General features: G+C 43.5%; 1 protein-coding gene across 2 annotated transcripts in view; it reads left to right on the top strand.

The window, feature by feature from the left end:
* LOC133382129 (cysteine-rich protein 1-like) overlaps positions 1-14,848 on the top strand; it is a 69,925-nt gene extending 55,077 nt beyond the window's left edge. The window contains exons 2-3 of one of the 2 annotated variants that reach the window (XR_009761841.1): positions 999-1,053; positions 14,685-14,709. Coding sequence is in view for 1 of the 2 variants with exons in the window: in XM_061621823.1 (XP_061477807.1) it covers positions 999-1,053; positions 14,685-14,803 (174 nt within the window). In the remaining variant the exon portion in view is untranslated. Of the gene's footprint in view, positions 1-998; positions 1,054-14,684 lie in introns of both variants that reach the window. The other variant, XM_061621823.1, reaches the window with a different exon arrangement.
* Positions 14,849-18,785: the final 3,937 nt, after the last annotated feature.

Raw genomic sequence — 18,785 nt, 5'->3', positions numbered from 1 at the left:
GGGCAGATGTGTAGTCCTGCTGGGTCACTCCAGGATGCTGTCTCATTACATTTTTTGCTGGTGGCCTCCTCCGATCTGCCACACACCCTGCCACATGGAGAAGGCAGGAGAGGAGGGCCCCCTGGGCTGAACAAACGAGCAGAGGCCTTGGCAACAGTCTCCCCAAGCAGGGCCAGACCACAGAGGAGGAACAGAAAGAGGAGGTGCCACAGTGCGGGGCTGCTGGGATGGGCAAAAAATCCACTTAATTCAGACTGGGGTTGGGGGTGGAATAAAGCTGATATTCACCCACCCCAGCCTGCAACCTGTCTCTTGGCCCATGGTGTGGCGCCTCCTCTTCCTCCTCTGCAGTCTGGTCCTGCTGGGGAGGCTGTTGCTGAGGCCACCACTCTATCATTTAGCCCGGGAGGGGGGGAAGCTCCTCTCTTGCCCTCTCCTTCTCCATGGTGACAGATCGGTGGTGACTCAGCGGTGTCTCAGGATCCCATCGCCAGAATGCCCTTGCATACTGATTGGCTCCCACTGCATTGTTGTGAGAAGGAGAGAGTCACAAGGAGTTGAGAAAGAGAGAGAGAGAGAGAGAGAGAGAGAGGCTGCAAGGGTGTGTGGCATGACTCATGAAGGGACCCTGCATTTCTAAATTTGCCACTACACTATTGGACCTGGGAGATCAGGGTTCAAATTCCCACACAGCAATGAAGCTTACTGATCTTAAGCCAGTTACTATTTCTCAGCCTAACCTACCTCACAGGGTTGTTGTGAGGATACAGAGGGGGAGAACCATGTACACCATTTTGAGTGCCTTGGAGGAAAAGTAGTATATAAACGTAATGAATAAATCAGGCAGATTCCTGTTGCCTGTCATCAAGCACTCAGCAGGGGAAGGAACTTCTACATCAGGCCTCTGTCTTGTACAATAGCCTGCATGGTATTTGTGATGAATGGATGCCTTTAGCAAATGTGGGGAAACTAATCCATTTTCTGTTCTATTTTCACAGTATGATGACAAGCCCTACGGCACCCATTGCTATCTTCAGCGCTTTGGACCAAGAGGTAAACTCCTACCCCTTACGCCAGTTGCTCTGCAATTGCAAATAACTATTGGGGGGCAGGGAAGATAATCACCACCTATATCTTTGATTGACAACTAGTTTTTAATAGAGGCTGCAATATTTGCTGCTGCGAACTTTCTAAATGATGCAAATAGGACTGGAGTGTGCAATGAAGGGACTCTCTTTGGACCTGGCAACTCTTGTTGTTGTTGTTATGTGCCTTCAAGTCGATTACGACTTATGGTGACCCTATGAATCAGCGACCTCCAAGAGCATCTGTCATGAACCACCCTGCTCAGATCTTGTAGGCAACTCTTACAGTCATAATATACAGTGGCTGCTACTGTAGTGCTGCGTTCCTATTATTTACTTAGTGTCCCTTAGAACTGATCCTCTAATTGCAACAATCCATGTTGTTTTGGTCCCTACTCATACAGCACAATCCTATCCATGTCTACTCAGGAGTAAGTCCTGTTGAATTCAGTGGGGTTCACTCCCAGGGATGTAGGGTTAGGATTGCTTCCTCAGTCATTCTTATTAGAGGCTGTACTATTTTTAATTGTGCAAGAGCCGACAACACAGGCAAAACCCATTCTCCACAGGGGCTGTGTCGGATGCATCTTTGTGTGTGCCTCACCCTCCCAGTACCATTTGTACATTGGATTGCTCACACAGTTTTGAGAAACTGATGAGAAACCTCTGGCAGAGCTGCTGAATTCATTTGCTCACAGCAATCCAATGCAGGAAATCACAGCACTCCAAGAGATTTAAAAAAAAAAGTTTAATGAAGATTTATCAGCATTTTAGTGTGAATTTCTCCTAATATACACACTTTTGCAAAGCAGCTTCCCCTAATATAATGCATCTTTGTATGCTGTTCTCACTAATATATGCATTTTTATTTACACTGCACTGTAGTGGATGCATTTTTGTAAACATTACTTGGCTGAAGAACTGCACTGCAAAATTCAGAGAAGTGTGAGTTTCAAAGGATAGCTACGTTTTGATTCATGTATTGTTTCAGAAAGTGTGAATTTGGTAGGTTCACCTTTAAATGCAAACCAAACCAAATTTCTCCTCCACCCGTTCACATTATGCCCCCTGTGTTCGGTGAATTAGTGAGACAGGGAGCAGGATTGCACCAGCTGCCATAATCCCCAGCCACTGCCCATTCAGCATTAATGAGCAAAGGCCTTATATGTATCCGAGTGGAGGTGCTTCAAGATCTTCCTCACAATTGGGAAACCTCAGTGTTCCAAGGAGACAGGGGATTAATAATGTAAATGGGTCATTCAGATATCTCAAACAGGTGCTTCCAGACTGTTGCTATTTTCAGGTGGGATTCACTCTCACGCTGGCAAATTCAGGTTGTACAATTACAGTTGATTTGAAGGCTTTGTGCAACAAGCCCACTTCCCCAAAGACCAGACTTTTTGCTAGAAGGAAAGTGATGGGGAACTGACTTGCTTTGACATAATGTCATCTAACCTCAGAATGATTGCTCATTAAATAACCAATGTTGTCCAATCTCCCTGCAAACAAATCAGGATGAATGCTCGGTAAAGAGGTCATCCCAGGTCACTGGCAACAGTTTATTAAAAACATTTTAACATTGCAGCAGTGCTGAAGAAAACTACAAGGCCAAGGACCCCTGCGACCTGGCACACTGCTCTAGAGAGTATCCTGGCAACAATGCACCTGCAGAAAAATTCATTGAGGCTGGTTTATCTGAATGACCTTTCCTGATTCATAAAAAGGGACTGTTAAAGTATGATGTGCCTGTGTGGCTCACACAACCCAGGGTGTGTTCACTTTTTATCTGGAAATAAGTCCCACTAAGTTTAAGGAGACTTAGACTTCTCGGTTGTGATTTCTGAGGCAGCTAGATGAAGTTACATGAGATTTTTGTTCAGGGTCATTATCCTGAATTAACAAATTTGTTAAAACAAGAAGGAAGCCTGCTTGGCACTGTTGCTCAGGTCTATCTGCTTCCAATCGCGATTCATTCTGTTCTTGCACAGAATTCAGACTCCGTCCATCATAGGAACATAGGAAGCTGTCTGACAATGAGTCAACGTGTTGGTCCACCTAGCTCCGTACCATCAAGATTGACGCTACTCCAGGGTTTCAGGCAGAGGTCCCTGTGATGCGTCCTTCCCTGGCTCTCCCTGTCAGGTTCCTACCTGCTCGTGGTTACTGCCTGTCTCTAGGCACCACCAGGGACTCCACCAGTCCGGACCGCACTCTCTTCTGGTTTCTCTCCCCGCTCTAGCACAGATCTCAACAGATCCCCCTGCTAGGCAACCACCAGTAACGTCCCAATACTAGTATTCCCAGAGACTCTGAATACTGGTATTGTTATTCTCTTCACCGCTGCCACCATTTGTTACAGTTCCCCTTCAGCCTTGGTCATTACCTTACCCTCCCTTCTGGTCTGTGAAACCCCAGCCAAGGATCAGGCCTTTGGTAAACCAAATTAAGTATTTATTACAGATAACAAAACTAACAAGATTAACAGGATTTCTTCTTAAGGCACATAAGCATATGGTTTTACTCAATACTAATCCGAACTCCACCTCCCTCCTTCTTCACTCTCTCCTGACAAACAACTCTCTCAAACCCCACCAAGCAATCCACTCTTTCTCTTCTCCCCCCCTGATTCCACTCTCACTCTTCCTTTTATACATTCAGCCATTTTAAACACTCAGCCAATCATCTCGCATTCTACTGCCCATTCACTCCCCCTCTTTCACTCCACTTACCATGTATCTTCTAAAACAACAACACTTACCATATATACATTAATATAGGAACATCACATTTCCCCCCCCTTAAACAACAGCAGAGTATTATTCCTGTTCCAGGATTTATACGTCACGTTAACAAATAAAAGTCTCTATGGGGAAAATGTCTTTCTTTGTTCCTCTGTCTGGTCACGTCACTGCAGTCCCAGCCACTTGCCTGGAAAGTCCATCGGCCAGTACATTGTCCTTGCCTTTTATGAACTGGAAGTCCACTTGATAGTCCTGTAGGGCCCAGGACCACCTCTGCAGCATAGTGTTATGGTTTTTCATAGTCTGCAACCATAACAAGGCCCGATGATCCGTAGTCACTGTGAATCTTTGTCCCCACACGTATGGGCGCAACTTGTTCAGTCCCCACACGACCGCTAGGCACTCCTTCTGGACCGACGAATAGTTTTTTTCCCTCAGCGTCAGCTTGCGACTCAGGTACGCCACTGGATGTCTGGTGCCTTCTCTCTCCTGCAGCAAGACGACTCCCAGCGCGAGGTCCGACGCATCTGTAGCCACGATGAATGGTTTCTCATAGTCTGGTGCTATTAATATGGGTCCTTGACACAAGGCTTGCTTCAGTAGATCAAAAGCCTTCTGACATTCATCCGTCCATACCACACGCTCAGAACACTTCTTCTTTGTTAATTCATGCAAGGGGGTTGCTATTTCCCCAAAATTTCTCACAAACTTCCTATAAAATCCAGCCACACCCAGAAATGCCCTTACTTGTTTTTTGGTTAAGGGGATCGGCCACGCTTGTATTGCCTCCACCTTGCTCCATAAGGGGGTGATTTTCCCACTCCCCACCTTATGTCCTAAATAGATTACTTCCTTTAGTCCAAACTGGCATTTCTTAGCTTTTATTGTGAGGCCTGCTTTTCTTAAGGCCTCCAATACTGTTGTCAGGTGTTGGACATGCTCAGGCACCGACTTGCTAAAAATGGCCACGTCATCGATATAGGCCACTGCAAAATCTGACATGCCTCGCAACACAGTATTGATTAGCCTCTGAAATGAACTTGGTGAGTTCCTTAGTCCCATGGGTAAGGTCACAAACTCATATAACCCATCTGGTGTACTGAAGGCAGTTTTGGCTCTGGATTGCTCGTCTAGTTCCATTTGCCAAAATCCTTTACAGAGATCTAGAGTAGAGATAATGGTTGCTGCCCCTAATAACTCTAACATTGCGTCTACCCTAGGCATAGGATACGCATCTGGGATAGTAATTTTATTGATTAGCCGATAATCAATGCAAAACCTTGTCGTTCCATCTTTTTTCGGAACCAGGACAATACTTGAGGCCCAGGGACTGATGGATTCCCTGATCACTCCTAATTCCAGCATATCTTCCACCTCCTTTTTGATCTCATTCAAAACTTTCCCATTCGCACGGTACGGAACAGATCTGATTGGGGCATGATCTCCAGTATCAATGGAATGTATAACTATACTGGTTCGACCAGGTTTGTTGCTAAAGAGATTCCTATAGGTTTTCAACACTCTCAGAATCTCTTCTTTTACTTCCTCCTTCACCTCCTCTGACCATTCCACTTGATCTACCCCTCCTTTGTCTTTGCTTTCCTGTACCAAATCTGGAAGTTCAGGCCCACTTCCCTCAGGGAATAAGGTAACTTGCAACACCTTTGCATCCCTGGTATGGTAAGGCTTTAACATATTTACATGAACCACTTTGCTTTTGTTTAATTGGTCTGTGGTGATTACATATGTCACTGTGTCAAGCCTTTCTCTGATGGTATATGGTCCTTCCCAGTTAGCCTGTAATTTGTCATGTTTCCTGGGTATGAATGCCATAACCATATCTCCCACATCATACACACGTTCTCTGGCTGTTCTGTCATACCAGTAACTTTGCTTCTCCTGTGCATGACTCAAATTCTCTTTCACTACTTCCATCATTGATGTTAATTTATTGCGGAATTCCAATACAAAATCTACTACTGAAGTTTTGTACTCTCCCAGAGTTCCTTCCCATGAATTTTTTAGCAGTTCCAAAGGTCCCCTCACTTTTCTAGTAAACATTAGTTCAAAGGGTGAGAAGCCTGTTGACTCCTGAGGGACTTCTCTGTATGCAAATAAGAAGCATCCCAAACGTTCATCCCAGTCTTGTGGGTGATCTTGAACATAGCTTCTGATCATGCCCTTCAAAACTCCATTGAATCTCTCAGTTAGCCCATTAGTGGCGGGATGGTAAGTAGTGGTCTTTAGATGTTTTAGACCACAACATTTCCACATACATTGCATCACTTCTCCCATGAATACACTGCCTTGATCTGTCAGCACTTCATGAGGGAAACCCAGCCTCATAAAGATTTTTAATAAAGCCTCTGCCACTACAGGGGCTTCTACAGATCTCAGTGCTTCTGCGTCTGGGTACCTGGTGGCAAAATCCACCACCACCACTAGATATTTCTTGCCATGCCTTGTGGGTTTGGAAAAAGGGCCCACCAAATCTATTCCCACTCTATAAAAGGGTTGTCCAATTATAGGAAGGGGCTTTAAGGGTGCCTTGGTCTTTACTCCACTCTTTCCCACCTTTTGGCATATTCCACAAGATAGACAATGTTGTTTTACATCCTTGGAGATATTTGGCCAATAATAATGTGCAGCCAATCTCCTCTTGGTCTTTTTTATTCCCAGATGTCCTGCACATGGGACATCGTGGGCTACCTCTAGCAATCTGGTTCTGTATTTGCTAGGTACTATCAATTGCTTCACTGGTTCACATTCATCCTTTCTCTCAGCAGGCATCCACAGTCTATATAAAATCCCATTCTCACACACAACTTGATTCCTCAGTTTGTCAGTGAAAGGAATCTGTTGGGTCAGCGCTTGTTCCTTTATCTGCTTCAGACTTATATCTTTATGCAGCTCTTCCCTGAATTGATCTGCTTCTTCCCCAGAGACCACTTGATACAGTCTGTCTCCTTCACCAGGCCTGCTAGTGGTTGCTATGGTGACCTGAGGCTGGTTAACAGATTCCACCCTGTTTGTTTCAGCCCCCCTTAATATGGCTTCTTTTTCTCTGCCAAGTTGTTGTCTGGTCACTACATAGATCTTTCCTTGGGCGCCCATTACATCCCTTCCCAGTATTACTGGTTCTTGTTGCTGGGCATTAATGCCTACTTTATATCGGCCCTCTCGGCCTCTCCAAGTCATATCCACCAGGGCCACAGGCAAACTTTCTGGTTGACCTCTCACTCCTTGGATAGTCACAGTTTCCTGAGGTAATATTACCTCAGATTTTATTAAATCTGGCCTCACTAATGTCTGAGCGGCACCAGTATCAAGCAATGCCCAATAATTTGCCCCTTGTACACTCACTTCCTCTCTCAGACTTGAATCAAGGTCTGTTACTTCTGTCCAGTTTATCTGGCAGAACTGAACCTTTTTTGTTGTTTCTAAAGCCTTGGGCTCTGTTTTCACTGCCCTTGTCTGAGCAGGATTACTAATGGGGTTGGCAACCTCACATTGAAAACGTAGGTGCCCCGGTCTACCACATTTGTAGCATAATTTCTCCTCACTTTTAGGGTACACAGATCCACTCTGGGGTGTCCTGTGCCCTTCAGATTTTAATGGAGGACTCATTCGCTGTGGCACCACATCCCTTCTGGAAGCACTATATGGTCTGGATTTAAACTCTCTTGATGTTTTCCCCACCCAGCCAGTTCTATTGGAGGCAAAGTGATCCGCCATCTCGGCGGCCTCCTGCACAGATGTAGGGGAACGGTCTTTGACCAGGAGCCTTATTTCTGGTGGTAACTGATGGTATAATTGATCCAGTATCATGAGGCTTTTCACCTCTTCCACTGACTGAGCTTTGGCACTACTCATCCACTTTCCAAATATATCCATCAACTTTGCTCCCAGTTCCACAAAAGACCTCCCTGTCTGTATCTGGCAGTTTCTGAAAAGCTTTCTAAAATAATCAGGCACCAGTCTGAATCTTTTAAACACTGCTTCTTCGTATTCAGCATAGGTGACGGGCCTGTCTGAGGGAAAATATTGGTATACCTCAGCCAATTCCCCTTTAATCAGATTTGATAAATACTGCATGTATTTATCTTCAGGTAGCCCCCACAACTGAGCTGCTTTTTCAAAGGTGCTGAGGTAAATTTGAGGATCTTGACCAGGCTCATAGACAGCAAAGTCCTTTGGAGTAATTTTTATTTTTGCTCCATCTCTGTCTTTCCTTGTCTCCTCAGAGTGAAATTTCTCTCTATCAAATTTTAACTTTTCTACTTGTAATTCAGCATCCACTGTTCGTTGCTTCTCCCTCTCCTCAAACCCCAATCTCATTTTCTCAGCTTCCATCCTCAATCTCTCAGCTTCCAACTCCCTCTGCTTGTCTTTTTCCTCAGCCTCCCTCTTCAATCTCTCAGCTTCCCATCTTAACTTCTCTCTCAAGTACTCTATATAAGCGGGATTGCTTAAATATCCTTCTGGGGTCTCTTCCCTGACAGGTTGTTTTTGCTGGGCAGTTGCAAATCCTATAAGTGCTACCCTCAATTCATCTACCCCTTTACCCTCGTGAGGTAAATTGAATGTTATGCACTTCTCCACCAGCTCCTCTCTTTTCATTTTTATGTATTCAGCCATGGTTGCTCACTCTTTGCCACACACTCTTTGCCAGTCACTCTCACAAGAAATCTTGTTTTGTTATTTCTGTTTGCCACACCACTGTATCTGGATTCTCTAGTATTCGTATCTGGATTCTCTGTTGTTCGTATCCCACCGCTACTGACACCACATGTGATGCGTCCTTCCCTGGCTCTCCCTGTCAGGTTCCTACCTGCTCGTGGTTACTGCCTGTCTCTAGGCACCACCAGGGACTCCACCAGTCCGGACCGCACTCTCTTCTGGTTTTTCTCCCCGCTCTAGCACAGATCTCAACAGATCCCCCTGCTAGGCAACCACCAGTAACGTCCCAATACTAGTATTCCCAGAGACTCTGAATACTGGTATTGTTATTCTCTTCACCGCTGCCACCATTTGTTACAGTTCCCCTTCAGCCTTGGTCATTACCTTACCCTCCCTTCTGGTCTGTGAAACCCCAGCCAAGGATCAGGCCTTTGGTAAACCAAATTAAGTATTTATTACAGATAACAAAACTAACAAGATTAACAGGATTTCTTCTTAAGGCACATAAGCATATGGTTTTACTCAATACTAATCCGAACTCCACCTCCCTCCTTCTTCACTCTCTCCTGACAAACAACTCTCTCAAACCCCACCAAGCAATCCACTCTTTCTCTTCTCCCCCCCTGATTCCACTCTCACTCTTCCTTTTATACATTCAGCCATTTTAAACACTCAGCCAATCATCTCGCATTCTACTGCCCATTCACTCCCCCTCTTTCACTCCACTTACCATGTATCTTCTAAAACAACAACACTTACCATATATACATTAATATAGGAACATCACAGTCCCTCCCAACCCTCTGTGCAAACAGAATGAATGCTCAACAAAAAGTGGCATTATATAACCCCTGCATACATTTTATACAAACAAATCAGGATAAATGCTCAATAAAAAGGTTGTCAGGAAAAGCCCTTAATTCACTAAATGTTGCTAGGGCAAAGAGGTGGGAGGAGAAGGGATGTGGTTTTGGCACCAGCCATTCATTGGCCAATACAAACAAAATGAAGGCCCAACTACTTATAAAAATGTATATAATTTTCCCATACTGCACCATACTAACATTAAATACCCATATCAGTTACGTATAAATTCTTCACATTACAATGCACCAAACAGACATACAATAACCACACCTGTTTTACAAAATCTTGCAAAACTGAATCAAGATACTGAGCTAATTTTTATAAGTCTCAATGTTATTTATTTATTATTGCACTTGTATTCCGCCCCATAGCCGAAGCTCTCTGGGGGGTTTACAGCGATCAGAAACATTAAAACAAATACACAATTTAAAACACATATTTTAAAAACAATTTAAAACACAATTTTAAAATTTAAAACAATATAAAAACAATGTTTAATGTTGCTTGTATTGTTTTCTGGGGACCCTTATTGAGCATTATATTGCATCCATGGATTACACCCATTGGCCAAAACGTCTCAGTCTTGCAGAGTTTGGAAAAGTTACTTTTTTGAACTACAACTCCCATCAATCCAATCCAGTGGCCATGCTGGCTGGGGCTGATGGGAGTTGTAGTTCAAAAAAGTAACTTTTCCAAGCTCTGGTCTTAGGCTACTTATGTTGGTACAAAGTGTAATGTTCTTCAACATAAGTATAATCCTCTGCAGTCTGCTATAGGTATATAAACTGGGAACAGATTTCCCATCTACGTCTTATATGTCAAACAATATCAATAAATACTGAAGCTTATGTTCATTTGGTTTCTCATGAGATTGAGAAGTTCAGCTGATTCCAGGTTTTAATTGAACACTTTTGCAAGGGTTTTGCAGAACTCTGAGCAGGCTTAATTTCCTGGCAAGAGGAATCTTGATAAGGGTTTCAAAGGAAGTGCTGAAGATTAGGGTTGTGCACCATGTTCTACAGCAGGCTTCTATGTTTTTAATTATCCAACTGTTGAATGTGAATATCTCTTTATGGATATAATATTTATGTTAATAGGAATGTAAGTTGAGCGGTTAATGTGCATAATAACTAGCCATTGTGCACATTCACCAGGCCTGATGGTGAATGTGTATATTAACCTTTCATGAAGAGGGAATTATGCACATTTCTCAATCAATATACATAATCTCCAACAAACCTTGGGAAATGTGCATATATTGCCTGAATTTTGTACTTCTCTGGTCATTATGCATAATCTCCAACAGGGTTTGGGGAATGTGCATATATCACCTGAATTTTGTTCATTTGCTAGCCATGATGCATAATAGGCTTTGGAGAATGTGCATATCTCAACTGAAGTTTGTACATTCTCCAGGCAATATGCACATTCTCTGGCCATTATGCATTACCTTCAACAGGCCTTGGGGAATGTATTTGTACATTCCTTGAGCAATATGCACATTCTCTGGTCAGTATGCATAATCTCCAAGAAATATGCCTTTTCTGTCTCTTTTCAGAAATGTGCAATCTACCCTTGCCCCTGGGCTGCTCCTGGCTCACTGCCTAATCTTACATGTCCCACAACATACCCTCCCACTGATCAGCAAAGCAATGGGAAGGTGGTGCTCCAAATAAAGATTAACAATTGACATTTTTCTGCAGTCCAGCCCTGTTTTCACCATTCTCTTATGTCCCCCAGTCAACTAAGCAGCGCAATGGGTGTTGCTGGAAGAAGGTGTAAAACCTTCCCTCCCCTACCACAATTCCAATGGAAATTGCCCCCCCCACTGCTGCTTTTAAGCTAAGGAAAAACCTTAATAGCAGCATGAAGTCAATCATCATGGGAACTGAAAGGGAGGGAAGATTTACTAGATGAGGAAGAGTAAACCAGCAGGGAAAAGAGGTCTAGCAGAGAAAGATGTATATACTTATACACACATGCATGAAATGAAATACAATTTTCTTCCTAACATTTTATAAAATGTATTATTTTTAATCTATAAAGGAACAAGACCATTAACAAGCCGCTCATCCTTTGGTGCATCTTCTTCTTCTAAGGTCCCAGCAGAAATCCGAAAGGGCTCCTAGAAGTCTTTCCTTGGTTATGCTATGGAAGTAGCAATTTATAAAACTATGTCAGTTGACAAAGAATGTTGCTTCAACATAACTAATAATCTAAACAAGGTCAGACAGATTCCGAAATGGAATTCATCTATCTCGGGTTAACACAGCAGGTGTGATAAAATATATTTTAACAGGTTATAGTGAGTGTTGTTGAGATGTATAAATCATTGCAAATGCAGAATATCTTTATTTTTTATTTAGGCTACTGGATGAACCTGTTTGGTGTATGTTGATGATGTATAATACAGCTCTGGTGAACATCAGCATCACGTCATGTAATACAGACAAACCAAAGGCTGAATTAATGCCCCCAGGGCTGGCTCTAAAGGGCGGCCAGGTGGGGCCCTGTCCAAGGGCCCTGCAGCCCACTGGGGCCCCTGAAGGTCCCCTTGTTATGGTGGGGGAGTAGCGCTGTCCTTCTGCGGCAGGCTACCTGACATGGATCGCAGGGAGGGAGCTGCCCACCCGCTCGTCGGCCCACCTGCTTGCTGTCCCCCTGCCTCCCACCATGCTTGCCCTTCCCCCACTTGCTTGCTCGCCAACCTGAGGGCCCTTCATTATGGTGGGGGAGTAGTGCCCCCCTTCCATGGCAATCTGCCACGGATCACAGGGAGGGAGTTGCCCACCCACTCACTGGCCCACCTGCACCCACTCGCTTGCCAGCCGTCTTGAGGGCCCCTTGTTATGGTGGGGGAGTAGTGCTCGCTCTCCGCGTCAGCCTCCCTGCCATGGATCGCAGGGAGGGAGCTGCTGCTGCCCACCCACTCGCCAGCCCACCTGCCCACTCCCTCCCTCCCCTCCCCCCACTCGCTCGATGTCCCACCCAACCTCCCGCTCCTCTGCCTGCCTGGTAGATAGGTAAGTAGGTGGGGCATGTGTGCGTGTGCCAGGGCCCAGGGCAGGCAGATGCCAAAGGGCCCCAGCATGCCTGGGGCCAGCCCTGAATGCCCCCATTACAGACTCTCAACCAAAGACATAACTGGACTGGCCCAACTTCATAAACAATTCAAACTGTCACTTAAATGTTTATATGCACAACTGTGAAACCTGGTGCAAATGGAGGGAGATATTCTGGGATCTCATGTGACTTGGTATAATCCAAGAGTAGCACCCAGCATTCCTTGCAATGCTGCAAAGGATTCTGGGGTGTATCTCTTGGATTACAGAGTATTGCTGTGTGATGTGGAAAAATGTCTTGGGCCAGTCCTGAGACTTGGTTGATTATTCCATATCAATATGAAAAATCCTGGTCTACTCATTCAGCAGAGAGCAGAAACCACACATAAGCTGTAGTAACTAAGTATCACTTTCTGAATTCTTTAAATGACTATTAAAAAAAAAGTTCTAAGAACCAAAAAAACACACTGGCAATTTTACGTAGCAGCATTTTAAAGGATGGCATAGTGTGGATTAACAAGAAAGGCTTTCTTTTAGCACATTTGGGTACCATGGCTATTTTCTACAGACCAATAGAACATATCCTCCAACTACTTGGGAAATGAACCATGAGTGGCACACTGTTTGTTTCAGAGGTTTTCCAGATTATTTTTTAAAAAACAGAACAGGAGAATGTGTCATGATTTCTCTACCTTTGATACTATACATAGCTGGCTGCTATATGTGAACTGATGATTAAAAAACATGATGTTTGGGGTGAGATGACAATTCTAGCTGTGATGTTTATCTAGATCTGTGATGGCTAGCTCACACATGTGAGTAACTGCTCAAAGTTGCAATCATCAAGCAAGCAATGAACATGCTTATGCAAACCAGGCCTAGGTATATAGCTCAATATAGCTAAGTTGCTGGTTCTGTTAGCACAAAGATTTCTCCTTGCGCAATGGAATGTTCTCCTACTCTCCCCCCCTTAGCACCATCTCAAGCTGATTTGGGGTGACACGGGACATGCCGGGTGAGTGCAGGGAAAGGAGAGGGAGAAGCCCCATTGCATTAGCACCAGTCCTTGCATTAGTGCAATTATTAAGTTGCCTTTAGTCAGTGCTGCCATTGCCTTATCCTGCTCCATGTCATAGATGGGGAAACCTTTGCCGCAGGAATGAGAGTTATAGTGCAATTCACACTTTTTTCTTTCTGTAAATGAGAATAGGGATGGGCTGGAATTCCGCTAAATTTCAGCTTAGCTTTGGACTTTAAAAAAGTCTGTCTGTTCCCTACCTTTGTGAAGTGAATTGCTCCAAACTTCAGACACTGGCTTATCTTCAAGCAGCGAGCGAGCCAAACCTACAGTTTTTAAAATGCCAGCCTAAAGAGTGGCCCACATTAAGGAGATTTTCTAGGCTTGCCTTTAAATCTCTGCAGTATTAATCCTCTAAATGCTGTGTTTAAAAATGCTGGAAGTACAGCATTTAGAAGTTAATATTACAGGGATTAAAGGGCAAACTGAGAAAATTTCCTTAATGTGGGCGAGACTCTGTAGGCTTGCATTTTAAACTCTGTGGTATTAACCCTTTAAACCCTTCCCCACTCGTCTTATTTGCTGATCTGGCGATCTCTCTCTCTCTCTCTCTCTCTCTCTCTCTCTCTCTCACACACACACACACACACACACACACACAAACAAAACACACACACACACTTAAATCCAAGTGGGTAAAACTAAAGGTAAAGGTGTCCCCGCACTTGCAGTGCAAGTCGTTTCCGACTGTTAGGGTGACATCTTGTGACGTTTACTAGGCAGACCGTATATATGTGGTGGGTTTGCCAGTTCCTTCCCTGGCCTTTCTTTACCCCCCAGCGTATGCCAGGTACTCATTTTACCGACCACGGATGGATGGAAGGCTGAGTGGACCTCGACCCCTTTTACCGGAGATTCGACTTCCTCCTTCCGTTGGAATCGAACTCTGGCCGTGAGCAGAGCTTCAGCTGCGTTATCGCCGCTTACTACTCTGCGCCGCAGAGGATCTTAGGGTAAAGCTAACATACATGAAACTGACCAAACACAGGCAAGCAGACAATCTTTCATTTTCTCCCATGGCTAGGGGTGGGGGAACAGGATATAATTCAGATAGGAGGAGAAGGCAATGAAGGGGAAGATTACATGGGTGGCACTGGCCACCACTGAGAGAAAGAGAGAGAGTCACCGTCCTTTCTCAGAAATACCTATTGCAATATCAATATTTCTTTAGGAAGAAACAACTGGAGCAATAAAAGTGGAATAGAGCAGAAAACAAACTACAGTGAAAAGAGCCTGACAGTCCGACAGAATGCAATCAGACTGGCTGCACCAAGCGGATCTGTTCCCTGAATGAGAGTGGATGAGAATTGTAATGAGGAAATACATGCATATTCAGCAAAGGGAATAAAATCCAGTGAAGTTTGGATGCAAAATTTTGGCCGTTTCAGATTTGTGAATGAGTCCTTCGTATATTCATGTCATAAAATATACACTAATTTAGTAGGTCAAATTTTAGAGTTTACCAGTCATGTGATTTAGTATTACAGGACCAATCAACCACTTTGACAACAAAAGGCCCAAACAATGAATATCAAACTGAAGCATTTGATTTGGGAATACTGGAGGCTCTGTCACATGTGACCACTTCTTGCTGCTGAGATAAAGGATGAGTGAATGCAGCTTGAACTTTCTGTTTATTGGACACAGACATAACTAGTGATGTGTTCACATGGCGACTGAAGTAGAGATATGGCAGCAGAAATTTTCTTTCTTAACTGCAGAATAGCCTGTAAATCAGTATGCATGGCCAAAGGAATGTTTTGATTACAGCAGGTGATAAATCCAAGGTTATCTGTACAGCCATGCCTTGCTCGTGTGGGACAGATACACACTCCAAAAATAGCTCAATCAGGCACACAGAGCAGCTTTCACAGCTCCTATGAGAATTTTTAGCCCGTCTTCATCTTGAGAAACCACTTGTGAGTTTGATAGTTAGAGGGAATCGTAAAAAGCAAGCCTATCCCCAAATTTTGGCTGCAATACAACTGCAAGCTTAACTGAATAATACATAGCAGACACAACAAAATCAGCAATTGATATTGTCTATGTAGGTTATAAACATATGAAACATATATAAATATATAGTTATGTGGCATCTTAAAGACCAATAAATGTATAATGGCATAAGCATTTATGAACTGCAGTCTGCTTCATCAGATGCACAAAGTGTTAACCTAAAGAGTGCACACAGCACACACAAACCCTTTAAATTAAGGTGCACATGCAGAACACACATACATACTTTTTTGGGGGGGGTGTAAATAGCAAAGTCAGAGGGAAATTAAATGCAGAAAGGACATAGGCCGTGACAATTACATAATTTGGTTATTCACAGAACAGTTTTTATTGATAACATAGACATCTTGACAATTAACACACATAGTGTGATAAAAAAAAACCTTGTCTCACCTTGATTTAATCCACATGCAATAGCATTACACCTATTGCAGAAGCAGTTCATCAGGTGGAGCATAGCTGCTGTGCTGCTTCCCAGCAGGTGAATACCTGGAAGGTCTTGCTTTCTTGGAGGGGGAGGTGGCAAGGAGGTTGGTGCAGTGCAAGAGCCCCAGATTTGTCCTGCCCAAAACTGACAAAGACAGACTCGGACGCGGAGGTGAGTCTTTCTTTAGTAGCTTTAATGGATAAAGTAAGTTTGGAGTACTTCATGAATCAGCTTGCAGATTACATAGTGTTGACGAAATCTTTGGTTCAGTCTCATAACTAGAAAATGCAAGGCATGACTATACTACACTAAGACATTGTTGCAGCAATTAGACGCATTCCCTCACTGACCTTAAGTAAGGACAGGCAGGCACCTACTTGTCTGGCCTGTGAGTCACTATGGACAGCACATACGCAAACGAGCACTCCTCCTCAGAGGGATAGTGCGAGCTCGCTGAGATTGCTGGCACAAGAGCCTATGAGTACAGGGGAGGATGGCCGGGCCAACTCAGAAGACCTTCCTCCCTGGTAGGGATCGGTGAGAATTTTGATACAGTTCACATTTTAAGCAGAATTTATTAAATTTGCACTTTCCAAATCAGTATGGGAACTGAAAAACAGCCATTCTTAGACATTTATTAGAATTTTGTGATGCAGTTCACCAACTAAACAATATTTACAAAAATGCATATATGAGGGGAAGGTGTGCATAAAAATGAATATGAGTGAAACGAACATGGAAAATGCATTAGATAACGAGAAATGGCTTGCAAAAATGTGTACCATTGTTAAAACTGCTTACAAAAATGTGTTTATTAGGAGAAATTTGCATGAAAGTGTTGGAGAATTTTCATGATGACTTTTTAAAAAAAATGCAAATTGCAGAAATGGGAAGAACTGGCTTTAAGACTGGAAAAATTAGAAGCTGAGAGAACTGATATTGACAGATCTTTCCATCCCTACTCGCTGGTAACTGAATCTGCATGGGCAGAGCTGTCACTGTCTACAGAACGGCAGCTCGCAGGCTCTTGTGTGCCTGAAGACACGTCACTGGTGTCTTCTTCTCATGTATTTATTTATTTATTAAATTTATACCCCGCCTTCTGGCCAAAAGGCCTTCAAGGCGGCTTACAAAAAACATGAACATAATACATCAATAAAACATAATGCATCAATAAAATAATACAGTTCTCAAGATTAAATAACAATTCTCAAAATTAAATAACAATTAACATTTGCAGTAACTAACTATAAAATAAGATGATTCCCACATCGTAACATAACAGTTAGCAAAAAATAAAAACAAAACAAAGCAGTAAAACCAAAGAAGCTTCCATGGTCGTCTTCTCCAAGGCAACCCCAAGACGACGCCAAGTGCGACGGTAACTTGGCATGACTCCAAAGTGCTGCCTCAGGCAACCCCTCTCCTCATTCACAGTCCTCCTCCTAATTGCCACCACCCCAAGCCCTTCCCACAAGGCTCATGATAAGATTGGCTCTGCCAATGTACTTGCATCACACCCACCTCCCTGCTACCCCCCTTCTCCACCCTGTAAGCAACAGCAACCCACCTGTTGGGAAGCTAGCATAGTAGATATGCCCCACCTGACACTGCTTCTAATCTCTTGATGAATTATGATTTGGTGGTGTCACATTGCAATCTCTCTCTCTCTACACACACACACACACACAGAGAGAGAGAGAGAGAGAGAGAGAGAGAGAGAGAGGTTTGGACAGAAGGGGGTAGATGTGGACATGAAGGAAGAGGAAAAAATGGACGCTGACTAACAAAGACGTGTTTACTGAAGTCGGAGTGGTGTTTGGAAGAAATCTATTAATAACAACTTCCCTGTGCACCAAACTTCAGACTGATAAGTGGGAATTCTCCCTAAACTTCAAACTTCACACTTCAAAGAATGCCAGGAAATCTGAACCTTAAAAGTAAGCTCTCTGTTTACTGAGGAAGATATATCTGCTGACCTGGAACCCTCAGAGGTAAAGCCCTGCTCAGTAACAAATGGCTCTAATGACTAGACGAACGAACGATAATCAACTAACAAAGTGTGCTGAGAGTTATCTTAATCTTCCTTCCCTTCCCTTAAACCTTGCTGATACAGACAAGTAAACTGTGGCTCTTACCCTTTGAAGCTAATCTCTGTTTTGGTTGCGTCGTCCTTGGGAGGCGCTGATTTCTCAGTCTATCGTAGCTGAAGTATAAATATCAAGTATAAATATCAAGTATAAATATCAAGTTAAAAGGATGGTTTTAACCAGAAAGAAATGTAAAGAACTTGGAATAGAACTATGTACTAATATAAACTCCCTCCAAGTTAAAGGAATACAAAACAAGATGACGCATTTTTATGGTCCAAAGGATATAGCAAAGGAAGTTGGGCTAGGGAAGGAGATCGAATCTATGATGCCTGACAAGAACTGTAATAATGATTGGTCGCTGGATAACTCTTTGTCGTGGATTCTAAACATTGAAGAGCCGTTAGGGCATAATTTGGCTCAGGAATTAACAACAGCTGCAGAGGGAAACTCCCTTTCTGAAGTAGCAGCTCAGGGGAAGGAAATTAATACCTCAGCTTTAAGCGATTGCAGCTCAATGCCCCCTCTTGAATCCTCATCAATTTATGAAGTCTAGTTCCTCAGAATTTAGACATCTCCATGAACAGACAAAAGATCTTGATTTAAATAACCATCAAGGCTCCGTGGTTAATGAAGATTGGCCCCAAGTGATGACTCAATCCCTAATACAAATTTCCAACTTTGTGGCTGAGTCAGACGCTTTGCTTTCCACACTAGCTGATATAATCATCAAGAAAGA

Source organism: Rhineura floridana, chromosome 1 (genome assembly GCF_030035675.1).
Source record: "Rhineura floridana isolate rRhiFlo1 chromosome 1, rRhiFlo1.hap2, whole genome shotgun sequence".
Classification (NCBI taxonomy): domain Eukaryota; kingdom Metazoa; phylum Chordata; class Lepidosauria; order Squamata; family Rhineuridae; genus Rhineura; species Rhineura floridana.
This window is presented reverse-complemented; position numbering and strand designations above follow the sequence as displayed.